At 43.0% G+C, this 18,267-nt stretch overlaps 1 protein-coding gene across 1 annotated transcript in view; it reads right to left on the reverse strand.

The window, feature by feature from the left end:
* Positions 1-1,093: 1,093 nt before the first annotated feature.
* Positions 1,094-18,267, reverse strand: part of SNTG2 (syntrophin gamma 2) — a 977,025-nt gene continuing 959,851 nt past the window's right edge. The window contains exon 17 of the mRNA XM_073576436.1: positions 1,094-1,792. Within this exon, the coding sequence (XP_073432537.1) occupies positions 1,661-1,792 (132 nt within the window). The 3' untranslated portion in view covers positions 1,094-1,660. The remainder of the gene's footprint in view (positions 1,793-18,267) is intronic.

Here is an 18,267-nt window from a genome sequence, read left to right on the forward strand (position 1 = left end):
ACCGAGGAAAGAGAGACCTACCCAGTGACACTGGAGATGGAAAACGACTCTGCCATACAAACTGTGCTCCACTGGGAAACGATGATGGTTTGAGCACTGACCACCGCTGTACAAAGTATGATAATCTCTAAGATGCCATAGCTGCAGGGCATTATCGGGAGTCCCACACAGCAAATTAAAATTATGTTAGCCTGATCTGATGCTTCAGCAGTGAGGGTAATGGCGTGGGCAAGTAATTATTTTTTTTTGCAACTGTAGATTGAAAATCAAATGTTCGAATTCACATGAAACTGTAAATTTCATGAAATTAGACTTGATTCTCTGCAGAATGATCCAATCATCTTTAGAAAAAGAATATTTCATGCAATGCTTGGAAGAGGTCTGAACTTTCTGAAATGTTTTATCTTTAATTTACTCATCCTACTATAATTATTTGAGGACAGATGAGTCTATGAGGACTAGTATTGCATTTTGCACTTTAATGATTTATAACCTAATAATTTGGTAATATTTATCTGACATTTATAGCTAGGGGCATTCTTGCTTGGTTTTGATATATTACATAGCATTAACTTTTATCACTTATGATAGTTATTGCTATACCAGTATAGGGATGAGGAACCATGCATACCAGTATAGGAATAAGGAGCCATGCATTCAAGGATAGGGATGAGGAACTATGCAGACCAGGATGGGGATCAGGAGCCATGCATACCAGAATAAGAATGAGGAGGCCATGCATACCAGGAAAGGGATGAGGAGGCCGTGCATACCAGGATGGGGATGAGGGGACTAACCATACCTGGCTCATACTCGAGTCAATATTTTCCCAGTTTTTCGTGGCAAATTTAGGTGCCTCGGCTTATACTCGGGATGGCTTATATTAGAGTATATACGGTATATTTTTTCAATGTACTGTACAAGTTATCAGGTTCCTTTTAAGACAGCAACTTTAATTGAGAATAGGTCAGCACTAGTTGCCTTCTCTGTGGAGCGGAAGTATTACACCTTATTACAAGGTCCCCTTTTCTCTTTATGGTTAATACCATGCTGTCAAATACAATAGACAATAAAAAACAAAAGACAATGTTAATTTTTTTTTCAATTAAATATTTATAAGAATTTGCATTATGCATGAGTTTTATAACACACTGATGAAATATACAGTATGTGATATTATCTTATCAAAATACATAAATACTTAGACCATCTGTTTGATTCCCTCATAAATACATTTGGTAAGACCATAAAATTTATTAACAGAATATTACATTAAAGTTGCTGAGAGCAGACTGCAGATTTTATTATTTTAAGTAAAGGAAATTCTAAAATGTCATAGGCATGCTATCAGGCTATATACAACAAAAGCCTCCAGCCAGGACCCTGCGTCATTGTATATACAGCTTCTAAGACAACCTGGAATATTTATCTTAAAGTGCTATTTCATTATCCTTTTCCATAAAAGAAATAGGAAAATGTGCTTCCGATATTATGAAATACATTTAAATGGAAAATAAAGTGAATGTGTATACAATGAGTTTATATAGACAGAAGGATGGAAATACGGTAGTTTATGTTTTATTCAGAAAGTTTTATTCCAAATTATTTGTGCATGAAATCTCAATCCCACAAGAAAGTATTGGTTGTCCATGCTTGTTCTTCACGTGTTGTAAATGTATTTCCTCGTAATACTTTGGCTGTTTATAAAGGAGGGGTCCATAGATGCAACCTTGGCAGCAATGAAGGAATGAATACAATGTAAAACTCCAGTGAGATCCTGAAATTCCAGTTCCTGCAAAAATAGAAAAAAAATATATAATGCACGTAAAAAAGTATAGACTATAAATGGAAGTTTACAATTTACACATCAAAATGTTCACTGTCAAAAAGTATCACTCTCTGGAATGAAGAGTGAAAAATATTGCTTTTCCTATTTTTTTAAAGGGAATTTAAATTATCAGGTGATTCATCCTCCCTGAACCATGGACAGCACGAATTCAGCGTTAAGCTTCCTCATTTCATGTGTCTTTGTATAGGCCATTGTTTGCTGATGCTGACTAGGTTGTGGACCAGTCTGCCCTTGTCAGTGAGGGTTTATTAAGACTCATGTATTTTGTAACCATTTTTATCTGTTTCTATATTTAAATAAAATTTTGTACTCTTTTCCTCTACCATCTGTGTCAATTGTTTTGATGGCTAGCCTTCCCCCCCTTATACAATTTTAACAATTCATCCTGTCTACACGTCCATCTTTTTACATGTGAACAATTTTGTTCATATTGGGTTAGAATTGGGTTAGAATTCTAATTCGTGCTTTATATATTTACACATGTCTGTCACATTTTGTTATGTTATTGTACATTGTATGTTGACATTAAAAAGCTGCTTATCAGAGTAGAAGGTATGGTCGACCTAGAAGGCACGTGTGCTGTAGTCCAAGCAGTGATAATTAGAGATGAGTGAACCTTTCAAGGTTTGGTACAGCGAATGATCCGATGTACGCCAAACATGTTCGCCGAACAGTTCGTTGAACGAATCTAAACCCCATTAAATTCAATGGGAGGCAAAAACAAATGTATACACAACATCTTAAGGGATGACAAAAAGCTTCTCAAACAGCTCAAATTAAGGGCAGACACCATGAAAAGTGGCATCAATTGACCCATCGTAGAAATTTGATAATAACACACCAACAGTAAGCCATAGTCCATGCTTGAGCTATCAGGGTCGGGGCCGGCATTTAAAGCTTTGAATTGAAGTTTCAATTAAGATGAGGTGAGTAAGGAAGCGGTGTAAGCCTTCTTTCCTGGGAACCCTGATACCTCATGCAACTACTGGTGACACAAAAATCAGCTTGGCAGAGCACTAATGTTAGAAAAAAGTAAGGATAGTAACATAGGTAGTTGACAGAAAGTGCAGGCCTGCTGGTCTGGGAGCCCTACTGGTACAGGCAGCACACATGAAGGAGACCCACATTTGAAAAAATTATTGTCGCACACCACTAAAGTGACATCAATTTCTGCAGAGTAGAAACAGTATAATGGGCCTCTGACACCCTTTCCACAACAGGTAACCCAACAGATGGAGACCCAAATTGGAGTCGCCACATTTAAAAAAATAAATAGAAAAGACAGAAGATTCGGCACTGCTATTTAACCCCTAAGCAGTTCCATGACTGCTATTCAAGTCCAAAATCACACACCTGGACCGACCGCCAAACTACCATCCGAACGGGTGCTCAATCCAGAAAAGCAATCATGTAATCTGATTATGTACAAAAGAGAAAAAAAGTGATGGCACTCATTGTTCTGTCATGAAAATTCTTTATTGATTAAAAGGCATTGGCACGGGAGGAACGTACAGAGAGTGGACGACGGCAGTTTCACGCACTTGCGCTTCAACGGGTCCTGAGGCTGGAATGCAGGCAGGTGGAAATTTAGAAGCACACACATGTGGACACACCTCCTGATCCAGCAGGGTTCCCCAACTCCAGTCTTCAAGGGCCACCAACAAATCATGTTGTAAGGAAATCCATATCTCCGTTGATAACTGCTTCACAAGAGCAAAAAAAAAAAAAGGAATTCCATACAACATGATCTGTTGATGGCCCTTGAGGACTGGAGTTGGGGAACCCTGCTGGATCCAGTCTGTGCAATATTACAAGAATGTAGAGACTGCTGTGGAAAAGAAAAGTCATATAGATTGGTTGTTTTGACAACACATATCTCCAAGACTGACACAAGAATCTCCAAGACTGACACAAGAAATATGTATCAGTAATGGAGATATCTGGTGGCAAAAACACTAAGTGTACGGCACAGTGTGTGTAGTCGGCGATTGACACAGTAACCAATCCAAATATTTTGAAAGCAGAATTGCACATTTATTTTTACAACAAAAAAAAAGAAGATTTTATTAGGAATGACGTTTGGGGGAAGATGGGGATACTTTGGGGGTGTGGAGAGACGAGGAACGGCTGGAGGTTGAGGAAGGGGTTCTAGGAGAAGGGGCGACGAAAGTACTGGGGGAAGGGAGCTCTGGAATGGACATGGAGGCAGGTTGAGACACATTAGGAGGAGAGGGTGGATGGAGGAAAAAAGTTTTTTTTTTTCTTTTCTTTGGCGCAGGAGTATCCTGCCTGGACCGACTTCACCGTGTGACCACCTTACTTTGCTCGACCGCTTGGAGATCGAGGACTGTGGCGTTGACATGTAAAATATCGAATGTGGGTCACCACTCTGCTGCTCTGTGGTGGCAGTGGCGGTGCTCCTAGAAGTGGCAGTGGCGGTGCTCCTAGAAGGGAACAAAGTTGTGTCGGTGCTCATAGAAGTGGCGGCGGTGGATGTCATACGAGGAGATGAAATCGTGTTGGTGCTCAAACAAGTGGTGGTGATCCTTGGAGATGTAGTCATGTCGGTGCTCCTAGTAGGAGGCTGCATGTCGGTGATCTGAGCAGAAGTTCTGGCGGGACTCCGAGGAGGAGAATTGGTGGCGGTGCTCTTTGGATGAGGAGTGCTGGTGGTGCTCCTTTGATGAGGAGTGCTGGTGGTGCTCCTTTGATGAGGAGTGCTGGTGGTGCTCCTTTGATGAGGAGTGCTGGCGGTGCTCCTTTGATGAGGAGTGCTGGCGGTGCTCCTTTGATGAGGAGTGCTGGCGGTGCTCCTTTGTTGAGGAGTGCTGGCGGTGCTCCTTTGATGAGGAGTGCTGGCTGTGCTCTTTTGCTGTGGAGTGCTGGTGGTGCTCCTTTGATGTTGACTGGTGGTGTTGGTGGCCCAAGCAGGTTCTGTGGTGGTTTTGCTCCAAGCAGGTGGTGTTGTGGTGGTGGTGGTGCTCCATACAGGAGCAGTGCTTGCCAGAGTGGTGGTGGAGGAGGAGTGTCCAGCAGCACTCAGACTTGGGGTAGTGTAGTGGTGTCCGGCTTTGCTGGGAATGCAGGTGGCCGTGCAGTGGTATGCAGCAGAAGTCGGTAGGGAGGTGTAGCGAGTCAGCGGTGGCACTGTTGGAAATGACACCACTGACTGCTGCACATACCGATTCTGCTGAATAGCCTGCAAGTAAGCAGTGTTGCAGGCCTGTAACACACTCAGCTGTTGCTCAGGACTAAGGTGTTCCGCCATGCCCTGTTCAATTTTACTGAAAAAATGGTGCGCTGGTCTGTTGAGGTCGGCCTCCAGACGGTCAAGGCGCTGGTCGACAGAGTGGAAGCGGTGTTCCATGTGGTTAAAACCACGTTCCATCAGGGAAAAAACGCTTTCCATTCTGGCGGACAGCACCTTGAGGCTGGCCTGAAAGGCCTCGCTCAAGTACATGAACTCGGGCATGACAGGCCTGTCCGAGGCGCTCTGTCGCTGGCGTGTAGTGCCCGCATAACCAGTGACAGAGACCTGGGACAGGGGAACACCTGATGGACCAGCTTCCTGGTCATCAGCTGTCTGTGTTGCTGACCTGCAAGATGCTTCCTGGCTGTCGGATGGCTGGGACAGGTCCGAGGTTGATCGATGAAGAACTGCTCCCAGGACAGGTTGCAGGGTGCTGCTCCAAGTGCTGTGGAAAGAAAGGGAAAACATTAGTATCATGCATTAACAAGAAGCATCAGCTGTGGAATAGAAAAGCACATAGTAATAAAAAAAAAAAAAATACTTACGCTCTGCTGGCAAGGACCGGTCTCAGGAAAGCCAACTCGCGATGACAGCGGTACTTTCTTCTGCGCCTTGCCGCTGAACCACTGCTAACCTGTCACTCAGCATGAACATCAGTGTTGAACGGTCCTTCATCGAGCGCCAACGTGTGCGGATTTTGTTCACTGTTGGGAAAAAAAAAGAAAAAACGTTAGACAATGCACTGAAGGCAACATAGTTATCAGCACACACACTTGATAGAACTTTGCAAACAGTCAATGCTGCAGCACAAAAAAAATTCTATACACAATGCAGTCACTGTTGATCCTGAGGACACTGCTATGTTTCCTGCTAGAATATATGTAGCAGCCAAAACAACAGTATCACCAGGAGCAAGAGTGAAAACAGGATCAAGACAGCAGTTCAATACAAAAAGCAATCACTGTTTTCCAGAAGGCATTGGTGTGTTTGATGCAAGAATATATCTTGCCACAAACACACCTGTACCATCTGGACCAAAAATCAATGCAGCTTCAAGACAGCAGTTCAATACAAAAAGCAATCACTGTTTTCCAGAAGGCATCGGTGTGTTTGATGCAAGAATATATCTTGCCACAAACACCTGTACTATCTGGACCAAAAATCAATGCAGCTTCAAGACAGCAGTTCAATACACAAAGCAATCACTGTTTTCCAGAAGGCATTGTTGTGTTTGATGCAAGAATATATCTTGCCACAAACACACCTGTACCATCAAGACCATAAATCAATGCAGCTTCAAGACAGCAGTTCAATACAAAAAGCAATCACTGTTTTCCAGAAGGCATTGGTGTGTTTGATGCAAGACTATATCTTGCCACAAACACACCAGCACCATCTGGACCAAAAATCAATGCAGTATCACAGAGCATCTTTATACTTACTGAGCGCCCTTTTTGAAGTTGGAGAGGCGCTGTCCCAGCCATCCATCATCGCTGCGGCCACCTCATTCCAGAGCTGCCGGGTCACCACTGTGTCTTTGTACTGCTGGTCACGGCTGTCCCACAATGGGATACGATCCTCAACAAGGCGGATCAAGTGCTTGTTGTCGATGTACACTTCTTCGTCATCCCGTTGTGGAACCTAGAAAAAAAAAATTAGAATCTTTGTAATTTTGGAGAATGAAAAAGATAGAAAAAGAAACAGAGAAGAAGCAAGATAAAAGATAAAAATAAAGACAGAAAGAAAAAGAAGAAGAGATTATATACTAACATTGCATCTCCTTGCCACAACTTGGCAACGCTGCTCCCGCTCAGACTGCTCTCGCTCAGACTGCTCCCGCACTTCACCTTCACTGGCCGTGTCCGATGTCTGTAAAAGAAAAAAAAAATTTTAACACATTTCTAGAGGCAGCTAAACTTACCCAAAGGCAGCAACATCCTCACCTCACGATCAGCTTGGGCCAGTTCTTGCCGAGATGGCGAATAGACCGATCCAGAAGAAGACATGCTGAAATTTAAACAAAAAATACATTAGTACATTATAAAATTGTACAGGACAGCCAGACATTATGTTGAAGAATACTCACATTTTGGCTTCTGAAGCTTGAATCCACAGTTGGAAGGCTCTTCTATGTTCTTGTCTGGTCTCTGCAAGGCAGTCTGCAGAGTATTGGTCTGGCCCTGAAGACACCTTCCTTTATCAACACTCCTCCCAACCAATGTTGCTTGTTTAGAGGGAGGTGACAAGTGTCTAGACATTGTTTACTGAAATCGCGTGCACGCACAAAGCGTTGGCGTGCGCGCATCCAAGCGCACGTCAGCGACCCCATAGACTGTAATGCTATTTTTGGGCGCACACGTGCGCACGCGATTTTTTTAACGATGTAGGCGGAACAAAAATGCAACATGTAGCATACGGCGTGTCTGGGCGCACACCTGTAAAATGCGCAGCGCACACTAAATGCTGATGAGCGCGTGCAATCGCAAGACCCTGCGACCACCATGTTAGAGATAGGGGAACAATGCGAGTGCGCCCGATAGCGCACGATGCGCTGTGCGATAAAATGCTAGTGTGAAACCAGCCTTAGATTCTCTTTGTAAGAGAATTCTATGATGGTTTCCCCATTGGGTTGGCTGTGATACTTTTTCTACACTAGCGAACAGCAGCGACTCTGCATTACCCCATGCACTTTTTTAACATGCTCTATCAGACGAGGGACCCTTTTTCCTGTGGAGATAGACTGAAAATGCTCTCTAAATCTAACATACAATGGACGAATAGTTTTTCCCAAATAATAAAAACCACAAGGACAGAAGATGACATACACAACGTGGGTTGTTTTACAAGAAATACAATTCTGGACCTCATGCTGAATTGTTCCAATATTGAGAGGTTTTCCTGTCAATTTAAAGGGGCAGAAGGGGCAGTTCTTGCACTTGTAATTGCCTACAGGACTGTTCAAACTTAGGGTACCGTTACACTTAGCGATGCACCAGCGATCCCGACAACGATATGGATCACTGGTGCATCGCTAAGTGGTCGCTAGTGAGCTGCCACACAGGCAGATCTCACCAGCGACATATCAGCAGTCGGGGGTCGCTACTTGCCTGTCAGACGCTGCCATCCTGACGTCCTCCAACCTGCGTCCACGCGTCGCTCGTCGGCGCCACAGGAAACACAGCAGGAAGCGCCCGACAAGAAATGGTCCAGGACGTTCTCGCGCGATCAGCGATAGCCAGCGAGGGAGCAGGTCGGAGGCAAGTATCACATGTAGCAATATCGCTAGCAATATCGCTGCTACGTCACAAAACCAGTGATGCTACAGCGATATTGCTAGCGATATTGCTATGTGTAATGGGCCCTTTAGCCAGTTTTTTTTGTCACTTTTATATCTGTTGCAGACCAGAAGATCTTTTAAGTTTTTACTTCGGCGACTCGCAAACAAAGGACCTCTCTTGACAATATCAGTTAAATCCTTGTCCCTCTCTAATAAATGCCAATTCTTTCTGATGACACTCCTGATATAATTGTCCATTGGACTGAAAGTAAACGAAAAAGTGAAACGTTTTTTATTTTTTTCTGCAGCAAGGTTTTTATCTGCAACTGTTTGAGAGGCATTCAAGTTATCAACACGGGACATGGCATTATCTAGAACTGCACTAGGATAACCTCTATTCTCAAAGTATTATTTCAAAGCCTGTGCTTGTTTTTGATAACCAGCATGTGTGCTGTTAAATGAGAGTATTTTCAGTCTATCTCCACAGGAAAAGGGGTCCCTCGTCTGATAGAGCATGTTAAAAAGTGCATGGGGTAATGCAGAGTCGCTGCGGTTCGCAGGTGTAGAAAAAGTATCACAGCCAACCCAAGGGGGAAACCATCATAGAATTCTCTTACAGAGAGAATCTAAGTGGATTCTACAAATGAATGCCACAGGACCTTTAGGGTTAAATGAGAAAATAGAAATGGCGGTGTTTTTGTAGGAACTGTTCAGTGTTTGTATTTCCATATTTTATTATGACAGAGGTTTTTTTTAACTTGTGTTTTTTAATTCTGTGTTTGATTCATTTGTTCACGTTTCACTCCATTGAGGGAGTATGAGTTGGAAATCAGGAGGTGTGTCCACATATGTGTGCTTCTAAATTTCCTGCTGCCTGCATTCCATACTCAGGACCCGTTGAAGCGCAAGTGCGTGAAACGGCCGTCGTCCACTCTCTGTACGTTCCTCTCGTGCCAATGCCTTTTAATCAATAAAGAATTTTCACGACAGAACGGTGAGTGTCATCACTTTTTTTCTCTTTTGTACATAATCAGATTACATGATTGCTTTTTTGGATTGCGCACCCGTTCGGATGGTAGTTTGGCGGTCGGTCCAGGTGTGTGTTTTGGATTTGAATAGCAGTCATGGAACTGCTTAGGGGTTAAGGAGCAGTGCCGAATCTTCTATTTATTTTTCTTGGCACATGGTTTGGATTTTGAGTACGCTCTGAATTTTGACTCACCCCTTGTTCACACCATAGTGTCCGTTTTTTTCTGATCCTTTGCTATATGGATGCAGACGCCTTACCGTTGTCAAATGGACTTTTGGTAGGCCGGGAGGACGTAAACTCCTATTTTTTGGAGTGTGAAAAATTGGATAATAATAAATCCTTCAGCACTAAAGGCACCGTCACACTAAACGATGTCCCAGTGATCCCACCAACGATCCGACATGATGGGATCGCTAGGACATCGTTAGGCTGATTGTAGGTGAGCTGTCACATAGACAGCCCCAGCGATCAGGAGCAGCGACGCTGGACGCTGGTTTCTAATGTAAACGTTGGGTATCCAGGAGCTGTGCAACTCCTGGATACCCGCTGTTTACCTTGGAAACCGGCGTACACGCCGGTTTCCAAGGTAAACAGCGGTATCTAGGAGCCGTGCGACTCCCGGATACCCGACGTTTACCTTGGAAACCAGCGTGTAAACAGCAGGTATCCAGGAGCCGCGGCTCCTGGATACCCGACGTTTACATTAGCAACCACCGTCCAGCGTCGCTGATCGCTGGTCTCTCGCTTCCACACACAGCGATGCGTGCTGGGCAGCGGGAGACCAGCGAGCGAAACACGGCCCAGGCCGCTCGAGCACGATCAGCGATAACCGGCAGACAAGGTAAAAAAAACATTTTTTAAAAAAATATGTAAAAAAAAGTATTAAAAAATAATTAAAAAATTCCCTAAAAAGTCATCTAAAAATTACTCATTTTCATGTAAAAAAAATAAAATAAACAAAAAAATAATAAAAAAATACACACGATTGGTATCGCCACGTCCGTAAAAATCCCATCTATAAAAGTGTCACCCTAGTTAACCCCTTCAGTGAACGCCGTAAAAAAAAACACAAAGTAGCAAATTATTCTTTTTCCAAGCGGTATCATCATACCGCTTGGAAAAAGTGCAATAACACGTGATCAAAATAATGGATATAAATAACCATCGTAGCGCTGAAACCGTCATCTTGTCCCGCTAAAAATGAGGCACCATACAGCATCATCAGCAAAAAGCTAAAAAAGTTATAGCTCGCAGAATAAAGTGATGCAAAAATAATTATTTTTTCTATAAAAGCTTTTATTGTGTAAAAAACACCAAAACATAAAAAAAGTTATAAATGAGGTATCGCTGTAATCGCAGTGACCCGAAGACTAAAGCTGCCATACTAATTTTACCACATGCGTAACGAACGGGGAAAAAAAAAAGCATTCCTAAATTGCTGGTTTTTGTTCATTCAAAAAATGAACAGAAAAATCAGAATAGAAAGCGATCAAAAAAAGTTATGTGCCCGAAAATGGTACCAATAAAAACGGCAGCTCTTCCCACAAAAATCAAGCCAGCACATGACTCTGTCGGCCGAAATATGGAAAAATTATAGCTCATTAAAGATAATTTTTGGGGAAAAAAATATGATTTTTTATTTTCACGCCCGGGCGTTATAAACTTCTGTGAAGCACTTGGGGGTTCAAAGTGCTCACCACACATCTAGATAAGCTCCATGGGGGGTCTAGTTTCCAAAATGATGTCATTTTGGGGGGGATTCCACTGTTTTGGCACATCAGGGGCTCTGCAAACGCAACATGACACCCGCAGAACATTCCATCAAAGTCTGCATTCCAAAACAGCGCTCCTTCCCTTCTGAGCTCTGCCATGCGCCCAAACAGTGGTTCCCCCCCACATATGGGGGATCAGTGTACTCAGGACAAATTGCACCACAACTGTTGGGGTCCTATTTCTCCTGTTACCCTTGTGAAGATAAAAATTTGGGGGCAAAAAGATAATTTTTGTGGAAAAAAATGATTTTTTGATTTTCACGGCTCTATGTTATAAACTTCTGTGAAGCACTTGGGAGTTCAAAGTGCTCACCATACATCTAGGTAAGCTACTTGTGGGATCTAGTTTCCAAAATAGGGTCACTTGTGGGGGTTTCCACTGTTTAGGCACATCAGGGGCTCTCCAAATGCGACATGGCATCTGATCTCAATTCCAGCCAAAAAGTCAAATGGCAGAAATTCCCTTCCGAGCTCTGCCAGGCACCCAAATAGTAATTTACCCCCACATATGGGGTATCAGTGTACTGAGGACAAATTGCACAATAACTTTTGGGGTCCTGTTACCCTTGGGAAAATAAAAATTGGGGGTGAAAAGATCATTTTTGTGCAAAAAAATTTGATTTTTAATTTTACGGCTCTACGATATAACCTTCTGTGAAGCCCTTGCGGGTTCAAAGTGCTCAACACACATTTAGATAAGTTCCTTGTGGGGTCTAGTTTCCAAAATGGGGTCACTTATGGGGGGTTTCCACTGTTTAGGTACATCAGGGGCTCTCCAAACGCGACATGGCGTCCGCTCTCGATTCCAGCCAATTTGACATTCAAAATTTCAAATGAAGCTCCTTCCCTTCTGAGCACTTCCGTGCGCCTAAAGATTGGTCTTCCTCCACACATGGGGTATCGGTGATTTTCTCCTGATACCCTTGGCAAAATAAAAAAATTGTGTCCAAACAAAAATTTTGGGGAAAAAAAGTTAAATGTTAATTTTTTCCTTCCGCATTGCTTCAATTCTTGTGAAGTACCTAAATGGTTAATAAATTTTTTGAATGTGGTTTTGAACACCTTGAGGGGTGCAGTTTTTGGAATGGTGTCACTTTTGGGTATTTTCTGCTATATTGACCCCCCAAACTCACTTCAAATGTGAGGTGGTCCCTAAAAAAAATGGTTTTGTAAATTTTGTTGGAAAAATGAGAAATCGTTGGTCAACTTCTAACCCTTATAACGTCCTAAGAAAAAAAATTTTGGTTCCAAAATTGTGCTAATGTAAAGTAGACATGTGGGAAATGTTATTTATTAACTATTTTTTGTGACATATCTCTCTGATTTAAGGGCATAAAAATAAAAAGTTTGAAAATTGCAACATTTTAAAAATGTTTGCCATATATCCATTTTTTTCATAAATAAACACAAGTCATATCGAAGAAATGTTACCACTAACATGATGTACAATATGTAACGAAAAAACAAAGTCAGAATCAGCGGGATCCGTTGAAACGTTCCAGAGTTATAACCATATAAAGTGACAGTGGTCCGATTTCAAAATTAAGGCCTGGTCTTTAACCTACAAAATGGCTTGGTCGTTAAACCCTTTATGCGCAGGGTGCGCAGAGGGAGGAGAAGGAGAAGGCACCAGCGACGGCAATTGGAAAAAAAAAAAACGGGTCTCTTGGAGACTGTAGTGTCTAGTGATTTACCAGAGAATGCTGTCATTAATCTGACTGATCATGAATTGAGTGACTTGCACCTAGCGGTTTTGAAAAAAGGATTGAATTTTTGTATACTGACCGAATTTAATATGGTGGACTTCAAAAATTGATCTGTTTAAAGCATTAAGAAAAATACATCTCCATAAGGCTTTTGTTTCCACTAATGCTACTAACAATTCCCCCCCCCCAGGTGAAGTTCCCTGTGTAATCGATCCTCTGGGTTTCTTAGCAGTTACAGGGGCCTTAGCATACATCAGAGATGATGCCATTAAATTGTTAGAGTAAAATGCGACAGAAGGGTATATGGGTCGCCCTCACACCCAGGGCTGTGGGGTACTCGGTACCGGGCCCGATGAGCCTCAATGGGAGATGTCACGGCAGCTGGGACCCGGCCCGTGGCCCTGGGCGCCCATTGTAAAAGGGAAATGTTCAGTGTGCTTATGATGAGTAATTTGTGACGCCACCTGTGGTGTTCGGCAATAGAGATGTAAGCCGCTGCAGACAGATCCTCTGGGACAGATGGTGGGGTGCAGCAGTGATGGTATAGCCCTCCACAGGCAGGGCTGTAGTCCCAGGGCAGTGTAGGTGAAGTGACACGTAGATGGTGTAGTGTCAGGTGCAAGGGATGTAGCAGTGCTGGGCAGGTTGGCGCAGGAATAAGTGGAGGACACCAGGGCATGTAGTTCCAAAGCTTTACTCACAGTCTGTTGCAGGTACAGGTGCCCGCATCCGTGCCATGTCCTCCGGGTCAGGAGCTCAGCCAACTTCCAGGCAAGATGAAGTACTCCTTTCCAACACTCCGCCAATATATGTGCCTTTTCTGAATGTCTCCTCTTACAGTGCCTTTGAGTGAAGTACTCCTAGCACTGAGTTACACTGGAGTTCCTCCTGTCAGATGTTCCTATGAACTCTACTTGTACAGCAGACAGCTGTAGCCTGCTTTGGGGACTCCTTGCTACCAAGTTCCAGCTCACTAATATGTTGCTGTTGTGCCCCCAAGTCTTGATTGGGAATAAAGTGGTCACTACTTCTATTCCTCCGGTGTCTGCTGCAGGACCATTAGTATCCATACAACCTCGGGGATCGGACCCCGGCCTTGCGCTTAGAACTTGAAATGGGTTCTCCTCTAACCCTGGTCCTTGTTCTCTTATTCTCCTCACGTTCTGTGCTAATCCTTCTTCCCAATGGAGAATCAAGCTTCCTTTCTCTGTCTCTTTCCTGTGCCAGCAGACCCAGATCACTGTGGCCTGCTGCAGCACTTCCTTCTTCCATCCCACTCCAGTGGATCTTCTCTGTCTCACACTCTGTTCTTCTACATCCTCACTCATTGACTGAATGAAGACTGACTGACTGACTCAACTCTTCCCGCTCTTTTGTGTGAACTAAACTCCCCCCACCTCCCAGCACGTTTCGTGTTCCAAGCAGGGAGCCACCAAGGGGTGCTATGCTACACGCCAAGCAGGGAGCCGCCAAAGGTGCTTTGCTACACTACTTTGTGGTGTGGGGTGCAGGTGTTGGAGTGTGGTCAGGTGTCTCCACCTTACCTGGATGGTGGGGTACCACACCTCAGGAGGAGGTGCAGTACCTCTGTGGCGACTGAACCCTCAGGGGCGCAGTACCTCTGTGGCGACTGAACCCTCAGGGGCGCCACAGATACAATTGATGAGGAAGAAATTAAGGCTCTACCGTTTATGGGAGGATGTAAATCCACCTATATGCCACCAATTTCTCCTGGTAATGTAGTGGATGTCTTTGAGGTACAAGTAATTAAGGACATGGAAGCTGTTATTTATCAACACTCCTCTCCAAATTTGTCTGCAAGAGAGAAAAAAGCGATAACAGAAATCCAAAGTTGGTCTGATGTTGTAGTTCGCTCAGTGGACAAAGGAGGTAATGTTGTCCTCCTCACAAAACAATTTTATGTGGCAGAAGCAAAGAGACATATTTGGTATTGAAATCAGATCCAGCGAATAGGTTCAAAGAAAATTTACGATCTCTTTTGCGCAAATATGTGGAGAAGAACGTTTTATCAAAACAAAGAGCGGAGAAGTTAATACCCGATTTTCCATGAAAACCTCACTGGTACCACATCCCTAAGGTGCACAAATCTCAAACATGCCCCCCAGGTCGCCCCATCGTGTCTGGGATAGGGTCACTTACAGAGCCCCTATCCCAGTACACAGGTTGCTATGCCCTCTACTCCGAGAAATCCCCTCATTTGTTAAAGATTCCAGGGACTTTATTAACATCATAAAAGATTTTGATTGGCAGGATAATTTCTGCATGGCCTCAATCGATATTGAGAGCGTTTATACCAGAATTCCACATAGTCAGGGGGTTGAATCTATTAGACACATTGTTGGCAGCACAGGAAAAGATCCTGAGACGATGAATTTTATTTGTGAGAGTTTGTCATTTATCCTCACCCACAATGCGTTTCAATTTGATGACACTTGGTACAAACAAATAGAGGGGACCGCAATGGGCATGCCCGTAGCATGCAGGTTTGCAAATTTGTTCCTTGCGGATTTCAAAGAGAAATATATTTATTCGATTCTCAATCCCCTTCTGAAGCATATCCGTTGATTTGTCCGCTATGTGGATGACGTGTTCATAGTTTGAGATGGAACAGAATTTATTTTTTCATCGTTCGTGGGATGGCTAAATGACAATAATCAGATGAATATGAAGTTCACATATAAGTTCGGGGGCACATGTCTTGAATTCCTAGACATTAATTTGTGGGTACATGATGGGTCCTTGCACATGGAAATTTATCGGAAACCGTCTGCCACTAATGGTCTCTTTGCATTTTGATAGTGCACATCCATATTATGTGAAACACTCCCTCCCGTAAGCACAATTCCTGAGATTGAAGAGATTTAACAGCACACATGCTGGTTATCAAAAACAAGCACAGGCTTTGAAATAATGCTTTGAGAATAGAGGTTATCCTAGTGCAGTTCTAGATAATGCCATGTCCAGTGTTGATAACTTGAATGCCTCTCAAACAGTTGCAGATAAAAACCTTGATGCAGAAAAAAAATAGAAAAGTTTCACTTTTTCGGTTACTTTCAGTCTAATGGACAATTATATCAGGAGTGTCATCAGAACGAATTGGCATTTATTAGAGAGGGATAAGGATTTAACTGATATTGTAAGAGAGGTCCTTTGCTTGTGAGTAGCCGAAGTAAAAACTTAAAAGATCTTCTGGTCTGCAACAGATATAAAAGTGATAAAAAAAACTGGCTAGGTCTGAACAGTCCTGTAGGCAATTACAAGTGCAAGAACTGCCTCTTCTGCCCCTTTAAATTGACAGGTAAATCTCTCAAAATTGGAACAATTCAGCATGAGGTCCAGAATTTTATTTCTTGTAAAACAACCCTCGTTGTGTATGTCATCTTCTGTCCTTGTGGTTTTTATTATTTGGGAAAAACTATTCATCCATTGTATGTTAGATTTAGATAGCATTTTCAGTCTATCTCCACAGGAAAAAGGGTCCCTCGTCTGATAGAGCATGTTAAAAAAGTGCATGGGGGTAATGCAGAGTTGCTGCGGTTCGCAGGTGTAGAAAAAGTATCACAGCCAACCCAAGGGGGAAACCATCATAGAATTCTCTTAGACTACTTTCACACTAGCATCGTGTAACGTACGTCGCAATGCGCCGTTTTGGAGAAAAAACGCATCCTGCAAAGTTGCCCACAGGATGTGTTTTTTCTCCATAGACTTGCATTAGCGACACATTGTGACATATGGCCACACGTCGCATCTATCGTGCGATGGATGTGTCGTGTTTTGGCGGCCGCGACGCACACAAAAACGTTACATGTAACTTTTTTGTGCGTCGTGTCCGCCATTTTAGACCGCACATGCGCGGCTGAAACTCCGCCCCCTCCTCCCTGGACATTACAATGGGGCAGAGGATGCGTTGAAAAACTGCATCCGCTGCCTCCGTTGTGCAAATCTTTCACAACGTGCGTCGGTACATCGGCCCGACGCATTGCGACGGACCCGTACTGACGCAAGTGTGAAAGTAGCCTAAGAGAATCTAAGTGGATTCTACGAACGAATGCCACAGGACCTTTAGGGTTAAATGAGAAAATAGATATGGTGGTATTTTTGTAGGAACTGCTCAGTGTTTGTATTTCCATATTTTATTATGATAGAGGTTTTTTTAACTTGTGTTTTTTAATTCTGTGTTTGATTAATTTGTTCACATGTTTCACTCCATTGGGGAGTATGAGTTGGAAATCAAGAGGTGTGTCCACATGTGTGTGCTTCTAAATTTCCACCTGCCTGCATTCCAGACTCAGGACCCGTTGAAGCGCAAGTGAGTGAAACGGCCGTCGTCCACTCTCTGTATGTTCCACCTGTGCCAATGCCTTTTAATCAATAAAGAATTTTCACGACAGAACGGTGAGTGCCATCACTTTTTTCTCTTTTGTACATAATCACATTTTAAAAAATGTTTGTAACATCAGCAGCAGTAGCAACAGCAGGCACAGAAGCCACAACAAAGGTGGCACAGACTGCAATAAGATGAGATCAATGCATGACACTAAAAACAACACAATCGGCTAGTTTGCTCAGTCTGCTATGGAGTGAAAAAGTTATTGGATATCCATGACTTGTTCAGTTTGATGAAAGTCTACACTTTCAGGAGACAACTAGATGCGCTTATCTGTTATGACACCACCAGCAGCACTGAAGACACATTCTGAGAGAACCTGTGTATCCATAAAGAAGAAATCGGAGAGGCACATAATGTCCCATGTCAATTTCTCAAACTGCAGACTCTAATGTACTTGTCTTGTTCCTCAGTTGTGCAGCAGGGCCTCCCACTTCTCTTTCTACTCTGGTTAGAGCCTGTTTGTGCTCTCCTCTGAAGGGAGTAGTACACACCGTTGTAAGAAATCTTCAGTTTCTTGGCAATTTCTCGCATGGAATAGCCTTCATTTCTAAGAACAAGAATAGACTGTCGAGTTTCACATGAAAGTTATTTTTTTCTGGGCATTTTGAGAGTTTAATGGAACCAGCAAATGTAATGTTCCAGATTCTCAACTAGCTCAAAGGAAGGTCCGGTTTATAGCTTCTCTAATCAGCCAAAGTGTTTTCAGCTGTGCTAACATACTTGCACAAGGGTTTTCAAGGGTATTCTAACCATCCAATAGCCTTCTTACACAGTTAGCAAACATAAAATACCATAAGAACACTGGAGTGATGGTTGCTAGAAATGGGTCTCTATACACCTATGAAGATATTGCATTACAAACCAGACGTTTGCAGCTAGAATAGTCATTTACCATATTAACAATGTATAGAGTATATTTCTAAATCATTTAATGTTAGCTTCATTGGAAAAAACTGATTTTCTTTCAAAAAT

Source organism: Dendrobates tinctorius, unplaced genomic scaffold (genome assembly GCF_039654945.1).
Source record: "Dendrobates tinctorius isolate UK_male_01 unplaced genomic scaffold, ASM3965494v1 ptg000049l, whole genome shotgun sequence".
Classification (NCBI taxonomy): domain Eukaryota; kingdom Metazoa; phylum Chordata; class Amphibia; order Anura; family Dendrobatidae; genus Dendrobates; species Dendrobates tinctorius.